Raw genomic sequence first — 25,420 nt, 5'->3', positions numbered from 1 at the left:
AATGTAGATTTTAAAATTTTATTTTTTAAATATTAAAGTTGCTTTTCTTGAAGAATTCTTCTCCATCTTTTTTGTTTCTTCAGTCAAACCCACACCATGTTGATAAAACGTAAGAGCGCCATTCACAGAGCTTAATAAATTTGAGGTACTGTAAACCAGGGAAAACGTTACAGTTGTTGAAGCCAGTTGTTCTGTAAAGAACTTCATTTCTGAACGATTCCAACAGCGAGGTCAAGTCTTGGAATTCTGGAGCAACCTTGGCTTTGAGATCATCATCATCATCAGTGAAATTCCACCATTCTAGAACCACCCGTCTCCAATAACGAAGACCTGCTCAGCGCAAGATCATGTCTCGGTGACCTGAAGAGCCAACAGGTGGACTCAATTCTATCAAATAACTGTAAAAGGTTGTGTTTACGGAAGACTTTATGGAGCAGCTGGATGAGGTGTATGGTATAGAGGAAAAATATGGCATTGTCCCTGGGAATTACCTACGCTTTTGATCATCTCCATTGTATTTAAATATGTTTCAATGTAGGGTTGGATGTTAAAAATATTCTAGTTGGCAAATATATTATAGAGATATTTTCTTTATATGCCCAATATGATCTACAACACCACAAGGTTGACGGCCTTTTTAAACACACTATTCTGCAATAATACAATAATCCTAGGTATTAAAATAACCATTGCTTGGATGAAGAAATGGGACACTGAAAAAGAGAAGTAACCTCTTTTTTTTTTGTCTTGTTCGTCTCCAAGGATAAACCGTAATGAAATAAGGGCAGCCCGGATTCGGTTTTCCTTCAGGGCGACCTACAGTTAACTGCAAGACCTACTGATTAGCGAATATTAAAACAATCAGGAGTGAAACACTGGCGTCATGATGAATGAAGAGTGATTATTTATATGAACCTAAGTCAAGAGCTAACAATACATGGAACAGTTCATTTTTATGATGTTTTCCCTTTTTTTTTGTGGTAACAACCAGTAATCTCCGTCTTTGCAAAAACAAAGAATGGAATATCTAGTTCCTCTCTTCTATGAGTGAGCTCGTGGGGCTGCTGAGGTCACTTGGGCTACTAGGGTTGGTGGGAGTGCTGGCGTTGCTGGCATTGCTGGAGTTCCCCGCGTCGACAGAACCTTTCTTGGACCGCTTGCGCCACTCGGGCGCCGGGCCGGTTGCTGCAACGGCGGGGGGCTTGATGTTTTGCCGGTCTTTCTCAGCCTCTTCCTCCTCATCGTATCGCTCGTCATCTTCCGTTTCGCTGTGGTGGGGGCTGGAGTGCCGGGACAGGGATGGAGAAGGTGGCACAGACGCTGGCCGTGGGTAGCGGAAGCCCTGTGCCTGAGAAGACACAATGGAAAAAAAACGAATTGCTGAGGACTTTTAATGGGTCAACGCAACTACTGCTCTACTTGAAGTTAAATTAACACCAGGAGAACGGCCTAATGTACGGGTACTGAGGCCTAAATACCTGAAAATCAAAATTAAGAACAATTATATTAAAAATATAGACTGGAGAACTAAAAAAGACTTTAATGTGCAGATAAATTGAATTCTGGAGCACGGTACAAATCATAGCAAGCCATGGTAGATCTACTTACTGCTGTGGGTTCGTGAGGCTCATAAGTGAAATTGTCAGGGAATGCCTTCGCTAAAGCCATGTGCCGGGCATACATGTAATACTGTAAAGAAAGTAAAAGGAAAAAAACACTGAAAGAAAGAAAACTAAATGAATCTTATGATTTATCCAGACAAAATCTCATCCCAAAGGATCGGGCACCACATAGGATCCTTGCACCGCACTTGACACCTTCTACTCTCTTGGATCCTTTCTAAATCAATCACATATTAACTCAATAATTAAATAGTTAATTAAAAAAGTGTTGCCTGCATGGTGCATTATGCGACATTTAATAAACCAAAGCAGAAGCCTACACACAAAATGTAAGGTGCCGTTGAGGTGAGGTATAAATATTTATATTTTTGAAGTTTTATAACCTGTATTATATATATATATATATATGATTGTCTTACGCGTCCCAGGTACTTCCAGTCTAGCAGGTCGGAGAGACGCTCTGTGCGGTTCCTCTGGATGATGCGCTGCCTCCGGGTTTGCTGGCAGAAGCTGTAGAGGAAGGACGTGAGTTGGGTGCAGGAGTCATCCACCGAACGGAAGCGCCGGTCTAAGATATAGATACCTGTTGGGGAGATAAGGAAAGAGAAAAACGATTTATTCGGTAATGTTTGTTTGGCTTATCGACATATTTCAATGGTAAACTAGGCCCAGGGAGCAGAGATGCTACGACAGCCATGTGCTCACCGTATGCGGAAGGGTCTGCAATGTGTTCTTCCATAAAACATCCAAATCCGGACAGGTTGGTGGAAATGCTTGGGATCCCCATAACCGTGCATTCAGCTAACATGAGAAAGAAAACCTCTTAACGTTAAATCTTCTCATTAATTCCATTCCATTCATTTTATTTTAAGAAACAGCTTGGGAAACTTAGATAGGGGGTACAAAGCATTATTAAATAGCCCAGGATACAAGCCGGTGCTAACTGGTTTACCCTGCTGCCACGGCACGACAGGAGTCGTAAGAAAGGGGAGGAAATATTGAAGACCTGATGATGATCCACATTTCCTTTAGAGGGTTGGTTGCAGAAATAGGCCTGAGTCCAACTGCTGTCTTGTCAAAAAGTATCTAAAAGAGAGCCCAATGGCTGTCATGCTGAGGTGAGGCTAAAGTACTTAATGTGTGTCTGTCAGAAAGACACGAGGACCTGTGTATCTCCAGAGAGGGCTTAGACCGCCATGGCTGACTTGCCCACATCCAGGGCAAATTTAGTTTATTAATAAGTAATTCAGATACCATGAATGCCATAAAATGTGTTATAGCTGAGTGAGTGAGGAAAAGGAATGCTTATTGATCCCCTTACAGAACTACATTGGGGGGGGGGTTAGTAAAAGAAATTTGGAAACAGAAGCAGTGGCCAAAAAATAAATACAAAAACAATATTCAGAAAATCTTCAGTATTGTAACCACCTACGATAAAGGCTTCTCCAGCCAAATTAATCTTTGGCGTCTCAACCCGCCTTCCTTCTGGCCTGGTGCCATGCTTTAGATGGTAAGGCCTTCTTCTGATTTATGAATTATGTGTATGTTGCTCAATGTGTAGCATTTTTTTGGCATCTGCCTAAAAGTACAATTAGCCACATGGCGGATATAAAACACTCTACGAGGACGGCGCTCCACACTGGCAGCCAACTGATTTGTGGTCTCAAAAAGGAGCCACGTTTCTACCACCAAGTTGTGCACGCAGTTGCATCGGTTCTAGAGAAGACCTCAGTAATCTGACAAATTTTAGCAGGTCCGCATATACTGGGTGTGGAGTTACGTTACATTAGCAATACTATACTATACTAAGTTTAAAAATAACATTAACACTTACCAGGTGTGTACCCCCAGGGTTCATAATAAGATGGGAAGACCCCCAAATGACATCCTCGTACAAACTCCTCATAATCCACTGGTAGAAGCGGGCTGGTAGAGGAGAGAAACTCTGGATGGAAAATGACCTGCGAGAAAAGTGGGAACGGAGAGAAAAAGGAGTATGACAAAGTACCATCTGAAAACTTAGATGCAAGCTCATCACATGCGCAACACTTCCAGAGGGGGTTAATAGAGTATTTGGTTGAAATCATAAATAAAAAGATCCTTACAGTCAAGATCTAAAGTCCTGAGAAAGCATGATACAATTCTAGCTTATCATTACAAACACAGAATTTGCCGGCAGTCGGCCCGTCTACTCTGCCCCTATTTCCTGATGCAGAGACCCAGACTTAATCAGTCTTCGGTCTCGTCTTGGCTTCACTATAGCTTTAAACCCAGGTATATTTCTTAATTGCTTATATTGCCTTCAGGGTTCTTCATGGATGAAACTCAACACCCTAACCAACCATAGTGTACAGCACAGTATTGACTAGATGCAGGATTCCAGCATGGAAGTCAGACAGTTACTACAGATAGGTCATGAAGTGTGCCCTCTCATAATACTTAGACTTATGTTGTCCAGATGACTGCATTAACTGTACATGGATAAGATGAAAGAATGACCTTTGGTTCATTGATAAAAACGTCTATATATATTTCAGCCAGCAGAGAAATCTCATAAAGGCACAGCGGAAAAGCCTGCTGAGTATGTGACCCAAAGACCATGTGGCTGCTTTCCAAGACTGTTCAATGCGGGTGAGGATTTGAACAACCCGTTGAGCCCATGTCCTGGCTGCTAAAAACCACGTCAGCTGTCCCTTGTGAATGTGTACACAAAACTGGGGAGAATAGACATCTCAAGAGCAATTTCTGCTCACAGCGGCTGGATTTGACATTGTAGGAGGCAACTATCTGAACCTTGGAAATTAGAGAAACCTTAACCTCTGCAGTCACATGCGGGACATGCAACGTTTGGCCACGGATGTTCCCGACTCCCATACTCCATAATGCAACCAGCTATCTTGTTGTTGGATAAGGACGGATGTTATCGGAACGTTGGTGATTTCTGAGTTGGTCGTTTTCAAAGCTCATTGTCACTTATGTGTAAGCTTATTTGCTCTAAAGCCTTCAGTGGGATGCTGTCTGTCTGTTTGCCGGGCCCAGGTTGGCACCCAAAATAGTGGCATACTGGAAAGTGTCCTGTATTCTTCTTATTCCTGAAGATGGTCGGTATTTTGTATCGTCTACAGACATCAACAGTATCGGTCACTGACTTGAGTTCCAGAAAGAAGATCCTAATATGTATATAAAGGAGCGTTTTGGTTCTCCAAGGGCCAACGTAAAGTTTGTTCTTTCTACCATGATCAAGAATCCCAGGGAATGTAGCAGACTACACAAGGAAATAATCTACAGTGGTAGATGGGGAAAATGGAAACCAGACACCAACTAATTTGGATCATCTATGGTAACTAAAACCATCTAGACATATCCACAAAGTAAAGGAGGAGGCAGACTTTCCACCACTCGCACAATGTGCTCGACCCTTCTTTAGTCAAGGGGCGTGAGATAGATATTATTTCTTTGACAAACAGGACGTGAAGCTGAACCAACTTCTGGGACCTCAAGCGGAGGTCCATGCCAGTCAACGAGATAGATCATGACCATCCCCACTGGCTTCACATTAATATGTATATAAAGGAATCCAAGATGCATATAAGGGTATGAAATCGAGCAAGAAATTGTCATTTCTTCACTCTTTTAGAAATCAATGTCTTGTGTCAGAAGAATGTTTAAATAGTTATTCCATAAATAAGGAATTTAACCTATAAATGTGAGAACTACACAATGCCAATGAAACAGAACCATTTCTTTACAACACGCCAACCAATAACCAATACATGAAACACATGTGAGGGGGGTCCTCTCTCACCTTCACCCGGTCAGCGCTGCTGTTGAAGAGTCCAATTCTCCGAATGGTGTTCAGAATAGCGTCCGTGGAGTCATCAAGCATGTTGTGGGTGCAAATGGGAGGGAATGAATGCCTCTGTGGAGAAAGTACATGGTCATTAAACTATTCAACCGTAATATTTAAAAAGAACAATCGGAAACTTTGTTAATGCAAAGTGGAGCCAGCTCCTCCCTTCAGTTATTGGCGTTATACATTGAGACTTCTGTCTTGTCTTCCTCCACCCTCTGCAACTACTTAATCCAGTAAGCATTAGTATGTAAACTTTTTGCACATGCTCAGTAGCTCCGTTTGAAGTCGCTAAAGCCGCCGCCGTCACATGTATGATATCTGAAAGCTGGCTGCTGCTACTCCCTTTGATTCCAATGGAAGCTCGGCTGACATTCACTAGGCCGGGGGTTCTACTGAGCATGTGCAGGAAGCATACTTAGGTATGCTTCCTGTATTCAGTAGTAGTATAAAAGGGAGGGGTGGAATAAGACAGAATTCCAATACCTAAATAAATGAATGCACAGATTTACATGCAGAAAACCACACGGAAGTGGACTAAAATACGTATTTTATATGAATACAAGGTTGGTTCCTTTTAACAATGCCAAGAAGAATTATATTCTGCGAGGATCCACTAGAGCCAGTTTTGCCAGGAATTATTTATAGCCGTCCAGAATGTAAATTATTATTGGAAGGAATTAAGAGGCAGAGGGGGGCTTTCCTTTTTCTGAATGGTCCAGCAGTAATATTTCCCTAGCCATGTTTCACATTTCGCTTACCTGCGTGGCGAAGATGGCTCTCTTCATCATCGTAAAATCTTCCTTATCAAGCATCTTATTCATATCTGGTAGGTTGCCCCTGGAAACGTAAAATAACATGGATACATTCACACACCTTTCAACAAAACTTCAAAATAAATAAATAATAAATTTAAAAAAAATTAAAAGATACACGTTAAGCATGGAAATTGACTACTTTGTTTATAAGAACTAAAGGGGGAATTAGATTTCCATAATTAAGAAATATTTTTTAAAAAGGTAGACATAAATATTTTTATTTATATGGCCAAGTAATGTCAGGGTGGCCACTTTATAGTAGTCTCCCATAAGCCAATTTTCTATGAAACTCAATATATTTTCCCAAGTCATTATGTCAATGAAGGAAGGGAACGCGTGTTTGTCTAGTCTTATAGACATATAATGTCATTATTATTATTAATTAGTGCATAATAAGGCGAAGATCTTGGGCCCGGATAGAAAGTTTGTTTCATCATACTTACACTAGTAATGATTCATACAGCTTTTTCCCGAATTTCTCCTTTACTGCGTTAGCCGTGTCCCTGGAGAGAAGTAATGGTACAGATGGGACGATCGGTTAGAATAAGTCTCAGATGCAGAATACACACTAGCGTTCAAAAATTTGGAGTCATTTAGAAATAGCTTTTCTTAAAAAAATAAGGCAAATTGTGTCCGTTAAAATAAAAAGAAATGGATCAGAAATCTAGCGCAGACGGGGTTAATGTTGTAAATGACTATTGTAACTGGAAACAGTTGATTTTTAATGAAATATCTTCATAGGCGTACAGAGACCCTTTATCACTCCCATCACTCCTGTGTTCCAATGGCCCTTCATCACTCCCATCACTCCTGTGTTCCAATGGCCCTTCATCACTCCCATCACTCCTGTGTTCCAATGGCCCTTTATCACTCTCATCACTCCTGTGTTCCAATGGCCCTTTATCACTCCCATCACTCCTGTGTTCCAATGGCCCTTCATCACTCCCATCACTCCTGTGTTCCAATGGCCCTTTATCACTCCCATCACTCCTGTGTTCCAATTTCCCTTTATCACCCCCATTAATCGTTAGAAAACCCTTTTACAATTATGTTACACCGAGAAATTGCCCTATTTCCCACGAAAACAGCTGTGTGACCCCAAACTTTTGAACAGTAGTGTAAACAAAACCTGCTTTATGACACAGTGAGCAGAGACCGCCCCCTCGCGTAATGTATAATGTTTTCTAATAGACTGTGAGCTCACAAGACCAGGGCGCACTCCTCCTTCTGTGTCAGTATTTATTAAATTTACTAACTTGGCATGGTCTGCTTCTTCAAACAGAAGACGACATTCTCTCACTCACCATAGCTGTTTCCGGACGGCTTGACCTTTCAGAGTTTCCACATTAAAGTTATTGGTCCGTGCCGGCATGATGAAAAACGTGACTACGGTGAGATCGCTCTGATTAACCTGTGAAGAGATTTCAATACTTGAATACAAAGAATATAAAAGCAACAATTTAACTCCCGATGAGTCAACCCGCTACGTTCCATTCTATAGGTGCAAAGAGTATGAGAAAACTGTTACCCGCGTGCTAATAAACACACACAATGTTGGTTAATTGTACGCAATGATTAAACAATTGTAAACATTTAAACATAATAATTAAAAAATAATAATAATAATAATATATATATATATATATATATATATATATTTTTTTTTTTTTACACCATGAATAAGTTAATATAAATTGTAATTTACTCTCAGAAGGTAGTTGAGCCTGGCTAAGGCCTCCAGGAATATGTCAGCTCCTTTGTTTGAGAACTCATAGCGTCCAGCAATGAAGAAAAACAGGGTCTTATCTAAATTAAAATCCAGATGCCTGAGAGAGAACAGCAGATGGTGGATGTGAAAGGTACACGTATAATACATAACAGGTACAAAACTTGAACATATCAGATATACATACACGTGGTTTATACTTGAAATTTCAGATTTTTCATTAAAAGTCACAATTTCCATTTACTTCAAATTAAAGTATTAAATACAGAATGCGAGGGGATTATCATAAATACAAAGGTTACGTCATTTTTTAAACACTTTTTTAAGATCTCACCCGTAGAAGTGGCCTCGTATAAACTCCTGAATGCGGTTTTTGCTCTGGGCGTGCAAGTTTTGAAACTCGTGCATGGCGGAAAATTTCTTTACATTCAAACCGTTCGGGGTGACTACATCTGCATTCGAGGGAAAAAAGAAGTACAGAGAAAAAGGCTGTCAGCGTAAAGGAGAGGTGAAGACTCAATGTAAACATTGCGGTCGAGAAATGTTCATATCCACACACACGTATATATTATATATTTCTATATTAAAATATAATATAATATAATATATATATATATATATATATATTTTTATTATTATTTATTTATTTTTTAAGTATTGTCCAGGAAATACACACACATTGTGAAATGCATCCAATGGTCAAAATGGAAAATCTAATCTTTGTCCATTTATACCCATCTTCTAATATAATCTCCATCTAAGAGGTCAGCAGGGTTTTAATACAATCCCAGTTTGATATATTATATATATATATATATATATATATATATATATATATATATATATATATATATATATATATATATATATATATATATATATATATATATATATATATCGTATTGGCTCGGATATAGGCCGCACCCTAAAAGTTTGGTGCTTTTTTGAAGAAAAAGTATTTTTCTTTAAAAAAGCACCAAAAAACCATGCTGCCACTCTGCCCCCCCCTGAGATATGCTGCCACTGTCCTCCCTCCCCGAGATATGCTACCACTGTCCTCCCCCCCCCGAGATACGCTACCACTGTCCTCCTCCCCCCCCTGAGATATGCTGCCACTGTCCTCCCTCCCCGAGATATGCTACCACTGTCCTCCCTCCCCGAGATATGCTACCACTGTCCTCCCTCCCCGAGATATGCTACCACTGTCCTCCCTCCCCGAGATATGCTACCACTGTCCTCCTCTGCCCCCCCCCGACTTACCGGAGCAGACTCCCGGGTGTCTTGCGGGGCCGGCGGGGGACATCTACGCAATACGCGAATACAACTTCCGGTGCCGGCACATCCAGTGCAGGCACCGGAAGTTGTATTGCGTAGATGTCCCCCGCCGGCCCCGCAAGACACCCGGGAGTCTGCTCCGGTAAAACGCATCGTGCGGACGGTCCGCACGATGCGCTTAGACAACCTCCCGTGCCGGCACTGCCCCCCCCTCGTGGGAAGTGCAGGCAGGGGAGGCTGTCTGAGCGTATCGGGGAGTAGGATGCATGTATCGGGGAGTAGGATGCATGTCCCGGGTGTTGGGCGCTAGACCCCGAATATAGGCCGCACCCCCACTTTAAAGACTTAAAGTGGGGGAAAAAAGTGCGGCCTATATTCGAGCCAATACGGTATATATATATATATATATATATATATATATATATAAACACACAGTATATATTCCATGAGATAAGGGAATGTATCCCAGTTAGTGTAGCGGGAACGTATTGAAACCTATGGTTTGAGGACGGTATAGATTATTACCAGGCTTGCGTTTTAATAGATGCTCTGCTTCTATGGCGGTGATTTGAGACACCGTGGTGAAAACGTGGGTGCACTGGACGGCTGCCCTCTCCATACAGTAACGATGATAGATCTGGCGATCTCCGGCTTCCTTGTCAACGTTAAACTGCCAGAAACATTAGAAAAAATACATATTAAGTAAACACTCAGGAATTCAGATGCGGTTTTAGAGCGAGTTCCCCGACCTACATGGTGTCAAAACAAATCCTGCAACGTTTTCTGGCATAAAAACACACAAAAAGAGATAAACAGTTACGATAAACCAGCTACTTAAGATCTCCAGGTCCATCTCCTGCATGTGGAACCTCATATAGGAGGACCAAAGCTGGCACTTCATAACGCTAAGTTAAAGGGTTAACTTTTCCATCGCTTGCAATGAACCTACAGTTGTTTTTTTTCTGAAAGCGGATTAAAAACCGCCTGCTGATTTGAGATAATACGCTGAAACCCTATAATGTCGGGGACTCGTTAGAACCCCGTAGAGAAGTTTGGAGCCAAACTTCTGCAAGCCTTCAAGATTTAGATCTTTCTGAATGAACGCGTCTTTGGAAGAAATAAATAAAAAACAGTAAAATATATTAAAAACAGCCCCTAACTACACCTTTTACATTTCATGTATTCACTAGAAGCCTTTACCCAATAATTCCCTTTATGTATTAATGATCAGAAGTACAGTTACTACGTTTCATCTTCAAAATGTTCAACGTACGATAAACTACTCTAATGTTTATTATATTGTACAGCGTTGTGGAATATGTGGATGTTTTTGTTTTTTTTCCTTGTTTACCCACACATTAATCGAGCGTTTGGATAAGCAGGCGTAATCTCACCGTTTGTAGATTGTTGTAGAAGTCCACGCTCCCAGCACACAGATAGCGCCCCAAGAGAGTCGCGTGGGTCGTAAATATAGTGGCTACCGGGAGCTTGCGGATTCGGCACAGGCATAGGCCCACGCCGGCAAGCCACTCGTGGAAGTGGGCGATGATAAATGGCTTCTCGTCTTCGCACTGGGCAGCAAACTGAAGAAAGAGGAGGAAAGCGATGAAAGATCGTGGAGAAAAAAAAAGGAGCAGGAAAGAGAAGGATAAAATAAGGAGAAGAGAACTAAAGCATGTTTTCTTGGATAATCTATCAAATATTAAAATTATTTTATTAATAGTGACTTTCACAGTTCCGTACCTTGAACAAAACATAATCATTTATGGATTTAAAACCCATCTTATGTGTATAAGCAGCCATTCTAATGCCCTGTTAAAGGACTCTCAGTTAAGGTAGGTCTCCTCTGTTGAGTGTTGTTGGTGGCCTTTGTTGGGTACGGGGGTTCAGGACATTGATTGATAACGCAGATCTGAAGCTACTAAGGCTAACCTTGCCACTTTCCTAAGATAAGCTCGCTTCAAAACATAAAATCTGAAGGGGTATGTTGGCAATTGGTGCAGTAGCGGCCCTCTGTTCAGCTGAACGCTCCTTCTGCAGCGTGGTCTCGGGTACTCACCTCCCCAAGGAGCCAGGCGGTAAGAAAGCCAAAAAGAACCGCATCATTGGCTTCACGGTCATACCATGGGATTCCAATGGCACAGCTGTCCCACAGCTCGGTCTTCCAACGGTCAAGACTCCAAGCCGTGGCCGCAATATCAATCAGGATTACATAGGGGCTTCCTTCTATGAGCCAGCGGCCAAAATACACCTGCGCAGAAGACGGAGAGAAGGGGTTTTATTTTGTTAGGAGGAAGTGTCATATAAACTTTAGTTTAAAACATTTTTTAACCCTTTATTCTATTGTTTTATCTCAACTAAGCCTTTGTGTGCTAGTTGCTGTGATAATGGTCACCCCAAAAAACACTGGATTATAAACAACTAAAATATAATAATGCCGTTCTTTTCATTGATAACGCATGCATTGAGAATGCAGACTTCATAATTTCATTGACATATAAACACGCATATTGACTCATTGCGCATGGACTTCGGTGCATTATACTGCATGCGTCCTTTAGATATCGGAGAACGAGACTTCTGTCTCTACCCAAAACTCATTTGGTCACCAACTTTCGACAACAGACATTATGGATTTGGAATTGTCAGACCTCACTTTGGACAGAAAGCTGTCTCTTTTCTTGGTTGTAATAACTATAAAAAAAAATAAATAAAAAAAAAAAAAAATCCCCAAAACGCTGTCAATTTTGCAAACAAATTCTGGGGCTACCCAGCGATGGCTTGTGAAGAACCACAACATTCCAGATCAAATTCTTCAGCTTTTTTATTTAAATTTTCCACCTTATTTTTTATATAAATGTATTTTATTTTAATCTTATTTCACTTTTTTATCCTAAACATCAACATCTATTACTTTTCCAAAATACAAAGTCCACCTTTGCTTCGTTAAACAGGAAACGATCTGTGAAAGGTCTTTTCTTATTAAATGTCACTTCCCATTTTGTCAATTTAAATAATCACTAATCTGAACACACCTTTCTCCTATTTTACAGAAACAGGCATTATTTAGAACACGCAGCATATGGACTATTCATGGACTGAACCGGTCAACCTAAAGTGGAATTGTGGTGCCATGACATCTACTGATACACCGCTACTTATTACCTATAGCTGATGGTCAATTAGATTTCTTGTTGTGTTTTTCCACAATCCCTGCAGAATTTCTTAGGACTTCTTGCACAAAATCTCCAAAAAACCACAAACAAATAAAACAAGACTCGTCTGCGTTCACCACAGAGCCCGTAAATGCGTTAAGTTCTTGAAGAACCTACGTTTGAGAGCCTGATTCTGCCCACGGTTCTAGATTCCTATACTTCTATACTTTTTAATAGAACGTTTGCTTTTTACAGTGTACATTATAAGTGTACAGAAATGTACGGTATGCATGATGTCCATCTTTATTTCTTGAATGGTCTGAGAGGTCCTCACAACCGGTACTTGAAGGTGAGGACTCATCATGTTTAAGTAAAAAGTATGATAAGTAACCTTGTAGATTGTGAAGAATCTAGAAAGAAAATTCCATACACAGAGTGAAATATTAACTCACGGCTTAGGAGAGGCGTAGGGCACGGGCTCAGAGAACGTTTGCAATAAATATTTGTGGTTTTGACGGCAATTTTACAGTTTTACAGAACAAACTTATAAACACCAGACAGTGTTACGTAAGAGGATCGGTTAAAAAGGATAAGTCTAAGTAGACAAGTGTAAGGAAATGAAGGCACATATTGATCTTATGTTTTGTAATTTGCCATGAGCTATATGGTCCCTACGCTTACTTACTTACGCCACTTACTCACTGTGTATCTCTGTCTAATTCTCAGTTACGTCTGGACCACGGTTTTAATGTCTAGAACGTTCTCAAAGCTACTTCCCTCGATGATATTGCGTAGAAGTTTTGTAGACATTGCCCCAAAGCATGCTTGGCCTCTACGGAGGGCACCCAAAGGGGCAAGTGAATGGTGGTGTGGGATTGTCTACAAGTCCTTCCGGTCTTAATGTACCTTAATGTACTTTAGAGAGTAAATAAGTATCACTATTTTGAAAGAAACATCTAGCCCTCAACCAAGTACTCAGATTCTGTTTTCTGAAGATGCCTGTCTACGAACAGAACGTTTTGACAAGCCGAGCCTCACCTAACCGGATAACATCACCGCGACCCAGCCAACAAACAGCCGGTCACAGGTTACAACACGGTGAAGAAGAAGAGACACGGAGGTCACTTAGTGGACATCAGAACCCAAAATAACGTGGACACTTCCGAAGGTTACCAAGAGAAGATAAACAGTCGAACAAAGCAGGACTGAAGATCTCTTGTCGTTGCTGTCACAACGTTATACATTACGGGGTTATAGAAGCAGAAGTCATTATTTATCACTGCATAGAATGGTTCTAAGATGTGGAAATTAAGGAGATCTGTCATTTACCACTTCATGCAATATCAGTAGATTTATAAATCTGCTTTTTCCCCTGCAAGGAGGAAACGCACCGGGAGCACATTAACACATAGCTTCCCGTGCGTAAACACGTAGCGTATGCAGACAGCTGCCGGGTAAAGCAACAAGGCACTTCTCAGTGCTGCCACGGTCACCGGCCGTCGAGCGACGATCACAATCCTTCCTAATTTCTGCTACCAACAGGCATTTATTTGGCACACGCTGGTTTCTCGAATTCTAAGGAGTATATTCACTAAATAGGGAATCTGTTGGCGAGTTGAACCCCAGTGAGCTTCTTCTGCAAGTGAACCAATCTCTATAAAACGCATAAAGAACGCGGGGAGAACCATCTGACCGGTTTAAGATTACGTGGTTCTTGCAGAAGCCGCTGGGGGTTGATCCTTCACATAGTGAAGTTCAACCTGCGTGAAAAAGAACCTGGTTTAGTGAATACACCCCAAAAGCCACCCGTTAACTATTTTCCATCCATAATCTCGCTGCATTACCTTTGATTTTGTGAATCGAGTGCTAATCTTATATTATTATCTTTTGATTCTATAAGTAAGACGCCAGCAGCAAACATTTGTGGCTTGTCTAGCATTGAAACGTTTTCATCTCCCAATGCAATTAACAGCTACTAAGCGTTAGATCGTCGACCTTCATTTGACATATTTGACCCCTCCGCGCAGACTTTGAGACGTCTAAACTACAGTCACAGCTGTGAGCTCAGGACAGACCCCTCTTTACGCGCTTCTGGAATCTGCAGCTTCATACTAACACGGTCTAGATTTGGCATACTGACCTTTCCATCGGCCGGTAACTAAATCTCTGCATAACAAGGGGTCACAGCAGACAGACGCTAAATTTAGTGACCCGACATGTGATCGTGAGCTCAGACACAACCAGGCGGGGGGAAAAAAAAGCAGACAAAGAGACAAGAGAGTTGAAAAGGGCACATTTTAGCAAAACCATGCTACAAAGACCTACGTGCAGCAACGAACTGCTTGCCCCGTCGGGAGGTAGAAAAGACGTCCTCGTCTCTTATGAGATCAAAGTTTGAGAACCTTTTATAGAGTCCTATCTAAGAATTTAGATTTTGCAAGTCAACATTCCGTCTGCGTCGGCTGATATAATTACATAATTATTACTAAACAGTTACTAAAGTCCTTGAAGTTAAGACGCAATCGTATTGCAAACCAGGACAGGCATTTACAATGTTAACCCTTTCTGTTTCCCAGGAACAAAAAAGAGGTTAATCAGTAACCTTGTGAAGGCCCAATAAGTAGTGAAGAGCCTATATGAAGAAGACAAGGTCACCCGTAACCACACACATATACACATTATATATAGAGATCAATAATGAGTTGCATCATGCATCAAAATGATGTAATGAATAGGGCTGCAACTAACGATTATTTTAATAATCGATTAATCGGCCGATTATTTTTTCGATTAATCGATTAATCGGATAAAAAAAAACAATATGCAAATTTTTCGTTTATTTAAAAGAATTTAATGAACTGGATGTTAAAAAACAACTTAAAATTTACATTAACATTCTTATTTTGTTATGATGTAATAAAAAACAATATTTTCAAAGTACAAGAACCCAAACACAATATTTATGAAACAAAATAACCCCAAACATTCTGAAAAGAGGTGGACTATTACTGTTCAAGAAACTTTGCCCCAGCACTTTGCACTTTGCACCCAGCACTTTGCACCCAGCACTTTGCACCCAGCACTTTGCACCCAGCCCTGGCACTTTGCACCCAGCACTTTGCACCCAGCACTTTGCCCCAGCCCTGGCACTTTGCATCCAGCACTTTGCACCCAGCATTCAGCACTTTGCACCAGCACTTTGCACCCAGCCCTGGCACTTTGCACCCAGCCCTGGCACTTTGCACCCAGCACTGGCACTTTGCACCCAGCACTTTGCACTGTGCCCCTGCACCCAGTCTCTAACTCTGCCCTGCACCCAGCCCTGCCCCCACATTCTGCCCTGCCCCCACACTCACACTCTGCCCTGCACCCACTCTGCCCTGCACCCACACTCACACCCTGCCCTGCATCCCCACCCCCACTCTGCCCTGCACCCACACTCACACCCTGCATCCCCACCCCCACTCTGCCCTGCACCCAGTCTCCTGCCCTGCACCCCCCACCCCCACTCTGCCCTGCACCCCCACCCCCACTCTGCCCTGCACCCCCACCCCCACTCTGCCCTGCACCCCCACCCCCACTCTGCCCTGCACCCCCACCCCCACTCTGCCCTGCACCCACACTCACGAACCGCTCTGTGCGAATGGAGCCACTCGCACAGAGCGAACCGCTCTGTGCGAATGGAGCCACTCGCACAGAGCGAACCGCTCTGTGCGAATGGAGCCACTCGCACAGAGCGAACCGCTCTGTGCGAATGGAGCCACTCGCACAGAGCGAACCGCTCTGTGCGAATGGAGCCACTCGCACAGAGCGAACCGCTCTGTGCGAATGGAGCCACTCGCACAGAGCGAACCGCTCTGTGCGAGTGGAGCCACTCGCACAGAGCGAACCGCTCTGTGCGAGTGGAGCCACTCGCACAGAGCGAACCGCTCTGTGCGAGTGGAGCCACTCGCACAGAGCGAACCGCTCTGTGCGAGTGGAGCCACTCGCACAGAGCGAACCGCTCTGTGCGAGTGGAGCCACTCGCACAGAGCGAACCGCTCTGTGCGAGTGGCTCCATTCGCACAGAGCGATTCGCTCTGTGCGAGTGGCTCCATTCGCACAGAGCGATTCGCTCTGTGCGAGTGGCTCTGTGCGATCCGTGCACATAGACATGAAGAATACTTACCTCCGGAACGCGTCACATCCGTCACGTAGCTAAAAGAAGGCGGAGACTGCAGAGCGTGTAGCAGAAGCGGGGAACGCTCGCGGAGGTAAGTAAAAGGAGCCGAGTGCTCCAACAACGAATTGATCACTCGATTAATCGATAACGGAAATCGTTATCGATGATTTCCGTTATCGATTATTATCGATTTTATCGATTCGTTGTTTCAGCTCTAGTAATGAAGTTGCGCTCATTCATGCAGGAGCCAATAAATGTGACATGAATAAGTAGTTTGTTTAGTCAAGGATGATGGCATGTTAGGTGCACTCTCTCATGCTGGAACATAGCAGGTAAAACCTAGTATGTGCTTCTAATTCCAGCGTCATAGAGAACTGCTGGTCTTGGTCATGGAGTCATTACCAACAGAGAACTTTATAGAGAGGTATCTAGTAGACTTTAGGATTTCAAGTCAGACAACTTATTCCTAGGTTTAACCAGTAGCTCTCCATCTTTTATGGAATCCTAAAACCAGATTATGTTTTCTTTTGTAGAATGCTAGATAAGCCCCAGTGTTGTCGGGAATTAGTTCCACCTACCAGGGGCAGCTAGACCTCCATGTGATACGAGAAGAAGAAGCATAGATCAAGGAATAAGCATTCACAATTACTAGTCTAAAGGGTTCAAAACTGGGATCTAAGATAATCACTTGCTAATGGCACCGAGGAAGGACTTCAATCTCTCACCTTGCATCCCTTGGAGTTCATAGAGTCCAGAGTACGCTTGAGAGCTGGATTTGAAGGCTCAATCAACTCAACCTGAGTTCTCACATTGTGCTCAAAGTAGGGCCCGATTAGGAAGTAGTTTTCTCCCCATTCATCTGTAGTGATCTTTGCTTTTGTCTGGATAACCGTATAGATACCTCCAACTGGAAAACAAAAACAAAAAAATAATCAAATATTATTCTACAAAAAAATAACATATCACGAGAGATAAAAACATTGCAATATCCAACTCATTCTTTGCCAACATTAAACTCGGTCACGTGCCAAAAATTTTACAGACAAAAATGATCAAGACTGAAGTAAGTACCCTGTCCCCACTTGCAATGACATTCAGTGACCTATTCCACCAAAATTCCAACCTTAGATTTAGACACTCTGGATGGACTTGGGCTAACTGATTTGAGAAGTTACCTTGATCCATACAGTGTGACCCTTACAATCTGTCTGTTCAGCCTGACATCGGAGTAAAGGTCCTGATGGGCCACAACTATACATTGACAAAGGCGTAATGCAGTCACAGGAGCGCCTCTAACCATGGACGGATTGGGGTTGATGTGGTGGCACTTTAAGATCGGTGGCCACCAAATGATGTGTGTGCAACCAGCGGGTGGATAAGAGGGGTGGCACGTAACGTTTTTGTGCAGCCGGGTCGATTCAGCCTGGAGCAGTTTGAAGCGCTGTTAGCCAGCGACCCACCGCCATTTGCCTAGGATGCCAGATGGCCAGTCTGGGCCTGGCTCTAACATTTCAACAGATCAATTCCACCAGATACTAGAGCGCTGGTGGAAAAGGGGAGAGTAAAAGTTAATAAAATTAAAATGGTTGATAATATACACTAAGACATACTGGTCCAGAAGGAAAAGAGGACCCAGCTCTTGGGATTCTGCACCCTATCAGGAAAGTGGTAAGAAGAATCTCTTCTACATTCTCTTCTACATTCCCTGCAAAATATAAGAAGCCCTATCCCTAATGACCCCGCCATGCCAAGGAACATTAGCAGGGTAAGATCTTGCTCTGCTCATCTTGCAACAGGGAACACTTAATTCTAACTTGTAGTCTTATGACACGGGGAGAGGTGCCAAAAAAGGCTTTCACAGAAAAAAAAAAAACCTCTGCGTGTCACAGTGTTGTTTTTAGACGTTTAAACTTTGAGGACAGAAAAAAAGACAAGTCTGCTGAGGTTACTCCGATTACCTGGGTCATCCAGTTGATGTTTGGTTTAAGTGAAACGGCACCTACGAGCGGGCGAGATAACACGTTTCACCTCGAATCACCTGTGGTTCATCGTTGGGTGAATGAACCCTTTTATGTAAGCTTGCATGTCCTCAAGCATTAGTTAGGAATAGACCATATCACAAGTATCCAATATTTGGCTAATTTATATGGCTTGGATTGGAGGTCAATTAGGCACCAATACCTGCGTAGATAACGCTGATTTATTAAGGTTTTTTTCCCTGTTCCTTTGCTATATGGGGAATGGCAGCACTCCCTTGCTTCACGTAGTGTCAGATGCCCTACAAAATGTTTTAAATTTAATTTTTATAATGCTCAGAACAGCAGGCATCGCCAGTGCCAGGTCCATCAGTGGAAAACGGAGACGTACACACGATATAAGAGTGCGACCATAAAACCGCTTGTATAATGCGTAATGCATGCCAAGGACATCTCACAGGTACAGGGAGATGCTGTCATTTCAGGTCTGACAAAGTACAGAAATGTCACGGACTGCACAAAACGATCAGCGGCCGGCGGTCTCGTTTGAGTGCTCTATTTCCAGCTTGGGAAATTATTATGCTAAAAAGAGAACAGTTAGGAAGGAAGAGAAAGTCCTCAAATCCTTACTGTGTCCTTGGCTTTATCTTCTGTTCAGGATACCCTTAAGCCTAACCCAACTAGGGCTGAAACAACGAATCGATAAAATCGATAATAATCGATAACGGAAATCGTTGTCGACGATTTCCGTTATCGATTAATCGAGTGATCGATTCTAGGGCTGCAACTAACGATTATTTTAATAATCGATTAATCGGCCGATTATTTTTTCGATTAATCGATTAATCGGATAAAAAAAACAATATGCAAATTTTTCGTTTATTTAAAAGAATTTAATGAACTGGATGTTAAAAAACAACTTAAAATTTACATTAACATTCTTATTTTGTTATGATGTAATAAAAAACAATATTTTCAAAGTACAAGAACCCAAACACAATATTTATGAAACAAAATAACCCCAAACATTCTGAAAAGAGGTGGACTATTACTGTTCAAGAAACTTTGCCCCAGCACTTTGCACTTTGCACCCAGCACTTTGCACCCAGCACTTTGCCCCCAGCACTTTGCACCCAGCCCTGGCACTTTGCACCCAGCACTTTGCACCCAGCACTTTGCCCCAGCCCTGGCACTTTGCATCCAGCACTTTGCACCCAGCATTCAGCACTTTGCACCAGCACTTTGCACCCAGCACTGGCACTTTGCACCCAGCACTGGCACTTTGCACTGTGCCCCTGCACCCAGTCTCTAACTCTGCCCTGCACCCAGCCCTGCCCCCACATTCTGCCCTGCCCCCACACTCACACTCTGCCCTGCACCCACTCTGCCCTGCACCCACACTCACACCCTGCCCTGCATCCCCACCCCCACTCTGCCCTGCACCCAGTCTCCCACTCTGCTCTGCACCCACACTCACACCCTGCATCCCCACCCCCACTCTGCCCTGCACCCAGTCTCCTGCCCTGCACCCCCCACCCCCACTCTGCCCTGCACCCCCACCCCCACTCTGCCCTGCACCCACACTCACGAACCGCTCTGTGCGAATGGAGCCACTCGCACAGAGCGAACCGCTCTGTGCGAATGGAGCCACTCGCACAGAGCGAACCGCTCTGTGCGAATGGAGCCACTCGCACAGAGCGAACCGCTCTGTGCGAATGGAGCCACTCGCACAGAGCGAACCGCTCTGTGCGAATGGAGCCACTCGCACAGAGCGAACCGCTCTGTGCGAATGGAGCCACTCGCACAGAGCGAACCGCTCTGTGCGAATGGAGCCACTCGCACAGAGCGAACCGCTCTGTGCGAATGGAGCCACTCGCACAGAGCGAACCGCTCTGTGCGAGTGGCTCCATTCGCACAGAGCGATTCGCTCTGTGCGAGTGGCTCTGTGCGATCCGTGCACATAGACATGAAGAATACTTACCTCCGGAACGCGTCACATCCGTCACGTAGCTAAAAGAAGGCGGAGACTGCAGAGCGTGTAGCAGAAGCGGGGAACGCTCGCGGAGGTAAGTAAAAGGAGCCGAGTGCTCCAACAACGAATTGATCACTCGATTAATCGATAACGGAAATCGTTATCGATGATTTCCGTTATCGATTATTATCGATTTTATCGATTCGTTGTTTCAGCTCTAATCGATTCGTTGTTGGAGCACTCGGCTCCTTTTACTTACCTCCGCGAGCGTTCCCCGCTTCTGCTACACGCTCTGCAGTCTCCGCCTTCTTTTAACTACGTGACGGATGTGACGCGTTCCGGAGGTAAGTATTCTTCATGTCTATGTGCACAGATCGCACAGAGCGAATCGCTCTGTGCGAATGGAGCCACTCGCACAGAGCGATTCGCTCTGTGCGAGTGGCTCCATTCACACAGAGCGGTTCGCTCTGTGCGAGTGGCTCCATTCGCACAGAGCGGTTCGCTCTGTGCGAGTGGCTCCATTCGCACAGAGCGATTCGCGGGGGTGGGGGTCCACGGCGGGGTGGGGGTGGGGTTTCAGGGGATGCAGGGCAGGGTGTGAGTGGGGGTGCAGGGCAGGAGACTGGGTGCAGGGCAGAGTGGGGATGCAGGGTGTGAGTGTGGGTGCAGGGCAGAGTGGGAGACTGGGTGCAGGGCAGAGTGGGGGTGGGGATGCAGGGCAGGGTGTGAGTGTGGGTGCAGGGCAGAGTGGGTGCAGGGCAGAGTGTGAGTGTGGGGGCAGGGCAGAATGTGGGGGCAAGGCTGGGTGCAGGGCAGAGTTGGAGACTGGGTGCAGGGGCACAGTGCAAAGTGCTGGGTGCAAAGTGCCAGGGCTCGGTGCAAAGTGCCAGGGCTCGGTGCAAAGTGCTGGGTGCAAAGTGCCAGGGCTGGGGCAAAGTGCTGAGTACAAAGTGCTGGGTGCAAAGTGCCAGGGCTGGGTGCAAAGTGCTGGTGCAAAGTGCTGAGTGCAAAGTGCTGGATGCAAAGTGCCAGGGCTGGGGCAAAGTGCTGGGTGCAAAGTGCTGGGTGCAAAGTGCCAGGGCTGGGTGCAAAGTGCTGGGGGCAAAGTGCTGGGTGGAAAGTGCAAAGTGCTGGGGCAAAGTGCTGGGTGCAAAGTGCTGGGTGCAAAGTGCCAGGGCTGGGGCAAAGTTTCTTGAACAGTAATAGTCCACCTCTTTTCAGAATGTTTGGGGTTATTTTGTTTCATAAATATTGTGTTTGGGTTCTTGTACTTTGAAAATATTGTTTTTTATTACATCATAACAAAATAAGAATGTTAATGTAAATTTTAAGTTGTTTTTTAACATCCAGTTCATTAAATTATTTTAAATAAACGAAAAATTTGCATATTGTTTTTTTTTTATCCGATTAATCGAAAAAATAATCGACCAACTAATCGATTATTAAAATAATCGTTAGTTGCAGCCCTAAACCCAACTATATCAGTCACCACCACTTCTACCAAGCAGCTAACCCACTTGTATATCAGCCCAAGACTGCATGCCTAGGAGCCTGGGGGCAGGGAACGGGGTCAATCCCTAGAAGGGGATTCTACAGAACCTTTCAACGAGAGAAGAGACGATCATTTAACGGGGGGCACAGCTATCATTTTAAAGCATATGACAGCTGGACGATCCCTTTAATCACGCCTGACATTTTGTAAGACCACTTATCAAACTCTTTACTGGAATACGTTCTTATACACAGCCCACTTTGTGTGTGGTTTTTAAGAACTGGTAATCTGTGTGGGTACACATAAGTTACACGTACATAGATTAGGCAGGTCTATATATGTTTGAAACACAAACTATTTTTAAAGCATTGTGCCCTTTTAACCGTACAAATGTCAAAAGGAACCAAGATTGACCTCATTTACACCGCTGCTGGGCAGATTTTGTCTTGGAGCAGGACGACGCAGCTGCTTCCCACCAACATGGCCTTACGACCTCTATCTGCCGGCTGGAAGGGTGACCATGTCCTCCAAACTGAATTAGTTTCTTACATAACACAACGTCGTCGTCTAATTGGGAAGGGGTTAGAACTGATGATTCTGGACAATAAGGTTTAACACATCAAGATCTTTTAACACAGAGTTCTTTTGAGGCTTCAGCCATAGCTACTAAACACGATAAACAAAGTGTCTGCACGTGGAGGTAATTGGTGCTTATGGGGCATTTATTCTGCCCGTCACTTTATACTCCTACCATACACAATTTCCTTAAACATATTAAATCTCACAAGCCTAGCTGGACCCCACCATCTGTATTCAATATATGGCGGTATCAGGTTCTGACCCTACTTTTCAGAATGGTTATTCCAATCTCACTACGGACCACAAAACTTGTAGACTACAAGTTTATTATGTTCTCATTAATAAACCAGAGTTAAAATTGCCAGTGGAGCCCAAGTGGTCCATTTAAGATACCATCAAGAAATGACAAGCTAGTGCTTCCACGAGGAACATCTTATGTCCATAATTTGCAAATGGCCATGTAGCGAGGGCCACCTCATTTTAAAGGTTCTAACCTTCTTAATACCAGGCCTGTCATTTGTTCCAATGGCAAAGTTGGCCACGGTTTTACCAAGGCTTTTAAAACTTTTTGATGGCCAAGTATGCGACAAGTTAAGGTATTTAGAGAGGGAACAATGTATCTGTTTGATTTATAAACAGATTTACCAGATAACATAACATTATTATGACTTTTAAGATTATAGAACACTTTGAAACCACAAGCAAACATCTGGAGCTCCTAAAAAGAGGGCTATCATGAGGTTGTTTGGGTCCTAAAGACAGGGCTAGGCCTAGGCAACCTAGAACTGTGTCTCAGACGCTCCCCTCCTTGATCTACAAAATTGGTGTCCTCTGCAACATACCCGACAACTGCCTAATTTGCCTATATGGTATACTATAGATGCTAACCCTACTCAACATGACCATGGTGTAAATATAGAACATACGTTCTGCAACATGTGTTATGATTAATCCATGGGTTTTAAGTATTAACCTCACTGTTGATGCAGAAGAAGCCAAAACTCCCACATTGAAGCCATTTCCAATTTGGCCTCAACAAGGGAAGATATTCCTTCTTGACTCCAAAACAGCCTCCGACTTCTCACTAGATCAATAAACTCTAACTAATCCTGTCCTTATAACCAATTATATCCAGGTATATTCTCCTTTTTGCTAAAAAGTCGTCCAGCCCAAACGTAAAGGCATCTCTGTGGTTGACGTACATTCAATAAACTGTTTCTTATAAAAAATAAGTCAAAAGAACCAAAAAAAAGAAAAGTTGGGAGGCCTTCAAAATGTATATTTTGTAACGATCGCTTTAGAACGGTTATGTTTAAGGAAAACGCTACAAGTGAAGGTTAATAAACATTCCCACCGGGGAAAAGATCTATGCAGCGCCTATAGCTGGGGGATGTGCTATATGTTTCCCTGACACAGAATGCACCTATTGATTCGCTCCAAGCAGGAACGGAACATGTCACAACCTAGAGTTCCAGCCCGATAACATCGCCCCAACCCTGCCACGAGAAAGGTACAATAACCAGCGAACAGGCCCAGCCTTCCTGTACATTATTTGCTCAGCAGCTGGCACCGGACCAAAGGGGAAGCCACATTTCCCACAGTCTCCCAACAGCATGCGGCTACGGAGAATAACACAGTTTAGAGCCGGCCGTTTAGAGATCTAACACAAACCCTCAGCGTCCATCGGACGTGCAGAGACGCCAAGCTCTACAGAACCCTATTCAGATCCAAGCATCATTTCATTGATTTATTTGTACGTGTTCCCCGTTAGACTGTAAGCTCTTCTTCCTTGTCTCAATTTGTTTCTGTATGTAATTTTTTTTTTTATGCATAACTCATCGTAAAGAGCTGTGGAACCTATATGCTCTATATAAATATTATTATTAATAATAATAATAATAGTTCTGTAGGATAGTCTCCTGTAGACCACCGTGTTAAAGTGAGAGCAGGATGACCTCGGACATTCTTCATGGATGGTGCAGCCTGCTTGACAAAGTGATGGTTAAATTATATATATATATATATTTAACCTATATATAAAAAGTCATATTTATCCAGTGATTTGTCACTACGACGTGCTCATACATGACATATCTCTAGGACAACAGTAACCTTGGCAGATGCCATGTAGGATCGTTAATAAGAAACGACCGATTCATTTCCAGTCTGATTGCGCTCTTTCCCCAACCCCAGGGCTTTAAACTCCACCTTTAACCCTTTAAAATGCCTGAGAAGTGAGGCACAAACTTTGCCTCCCAGTGGAACTTAGAACATTAAACAACCAGTAACAGAAAGAAGAAGAAGAAAAAAAAAAAAACATGAATGGTTAGTTCATTACACAACCACACAGGAAACCCAAAGAGCTGCAGCCGGCTGCTGTATGGTGCACCTGGTATAGGTGGCAGATACTCACCTTTATTGGCCACTTCCCAGGCCACCTCAAACAGCACTGTGTTCTCCAGGTTCAGATCATCGTCCCAGTCCTCCAAACCAGTGAGGGACGTGACTGACAGGCTACGGGCCAGGGGCATTTTGCTGGATATCAGGGCAAGAGGGCTCCGATCAGCTTTAGCTTAGGAAAGCCAAACTAGGCAATTTCCTCGGAAATGCAGGGTGGGGGTTGGGGGGTTACAAGCTGTGTAATGCCCCCCCAGCGATCAGATGCTGCAGGCTTGCTTGCCCTTGAGCTGTCACCCCCCGAGACTCCTCTCCTGCTACTCCCACCCTGAGGATCAGGACTCGGGCTCCAGCTGATCAGATCTCCCACAGACCTCCTGCGGCATTGACAGGCAC

General features: G+C 43.6%; 1 protein-coding gene across 1 annotated transcript; it reads right to left on the bottom strand.

The window, feature by feature from the left end:
- Nucleotides 1-16: 16 nt before the first annotated feature.
- Nucleotides 17-25,420, bottom strand: LOC128470124 (glycogen [starch] synthase, muscle-like). The gene is made up of 16 exons (XM_053451958.1): nt 25,041-25,420; nt 17,334-17,515; nt 11,351-11,542; nt 10,686-10,874; nt 9,817-9,961; nt 8,351-8,468; nt 7,996-8,116; nt 7,595-7,701; nt 6,734-6,793; nt 6,234-6,312; nt 5,428-5,541; nt 3,457-3,583; nt 2,328-2,423; nt 2,042-2,205; nt 1,609-1,689; nt 17-1,348 (listed from the first exon to the last, which is right to left on the bottom strand). The coding sequence occupies exons 1-16, from the start codon at nt 25,156-25,158 to the stop codon at nt 1,028-1,030; spliced, it is 2,214 nt and encodes a 737-aa protein (XP_053307933.1). The 5' UTR covers nt 25,159-25,420; the 3' UTR covers nt 17-1,027.

This window comes from Spea bombifrons, chromosome 12 (genome assembly GCF_027358695.1).
Source record: "Spea bombifrons isolate aSpeBom1 chromosome 12, aSpeBom1.2.pri, whole genome shotgun sequence".
NCBI lineage: Eukaryota > Metazoa > Chordata > Amphibia > Anura > Pelobatidae > Spea > Spea bombifrons.
Note: the sequence above shows the minus strand (reverse complement) of the source record. Positions and strands in the feature narration are given on the sequence as shown.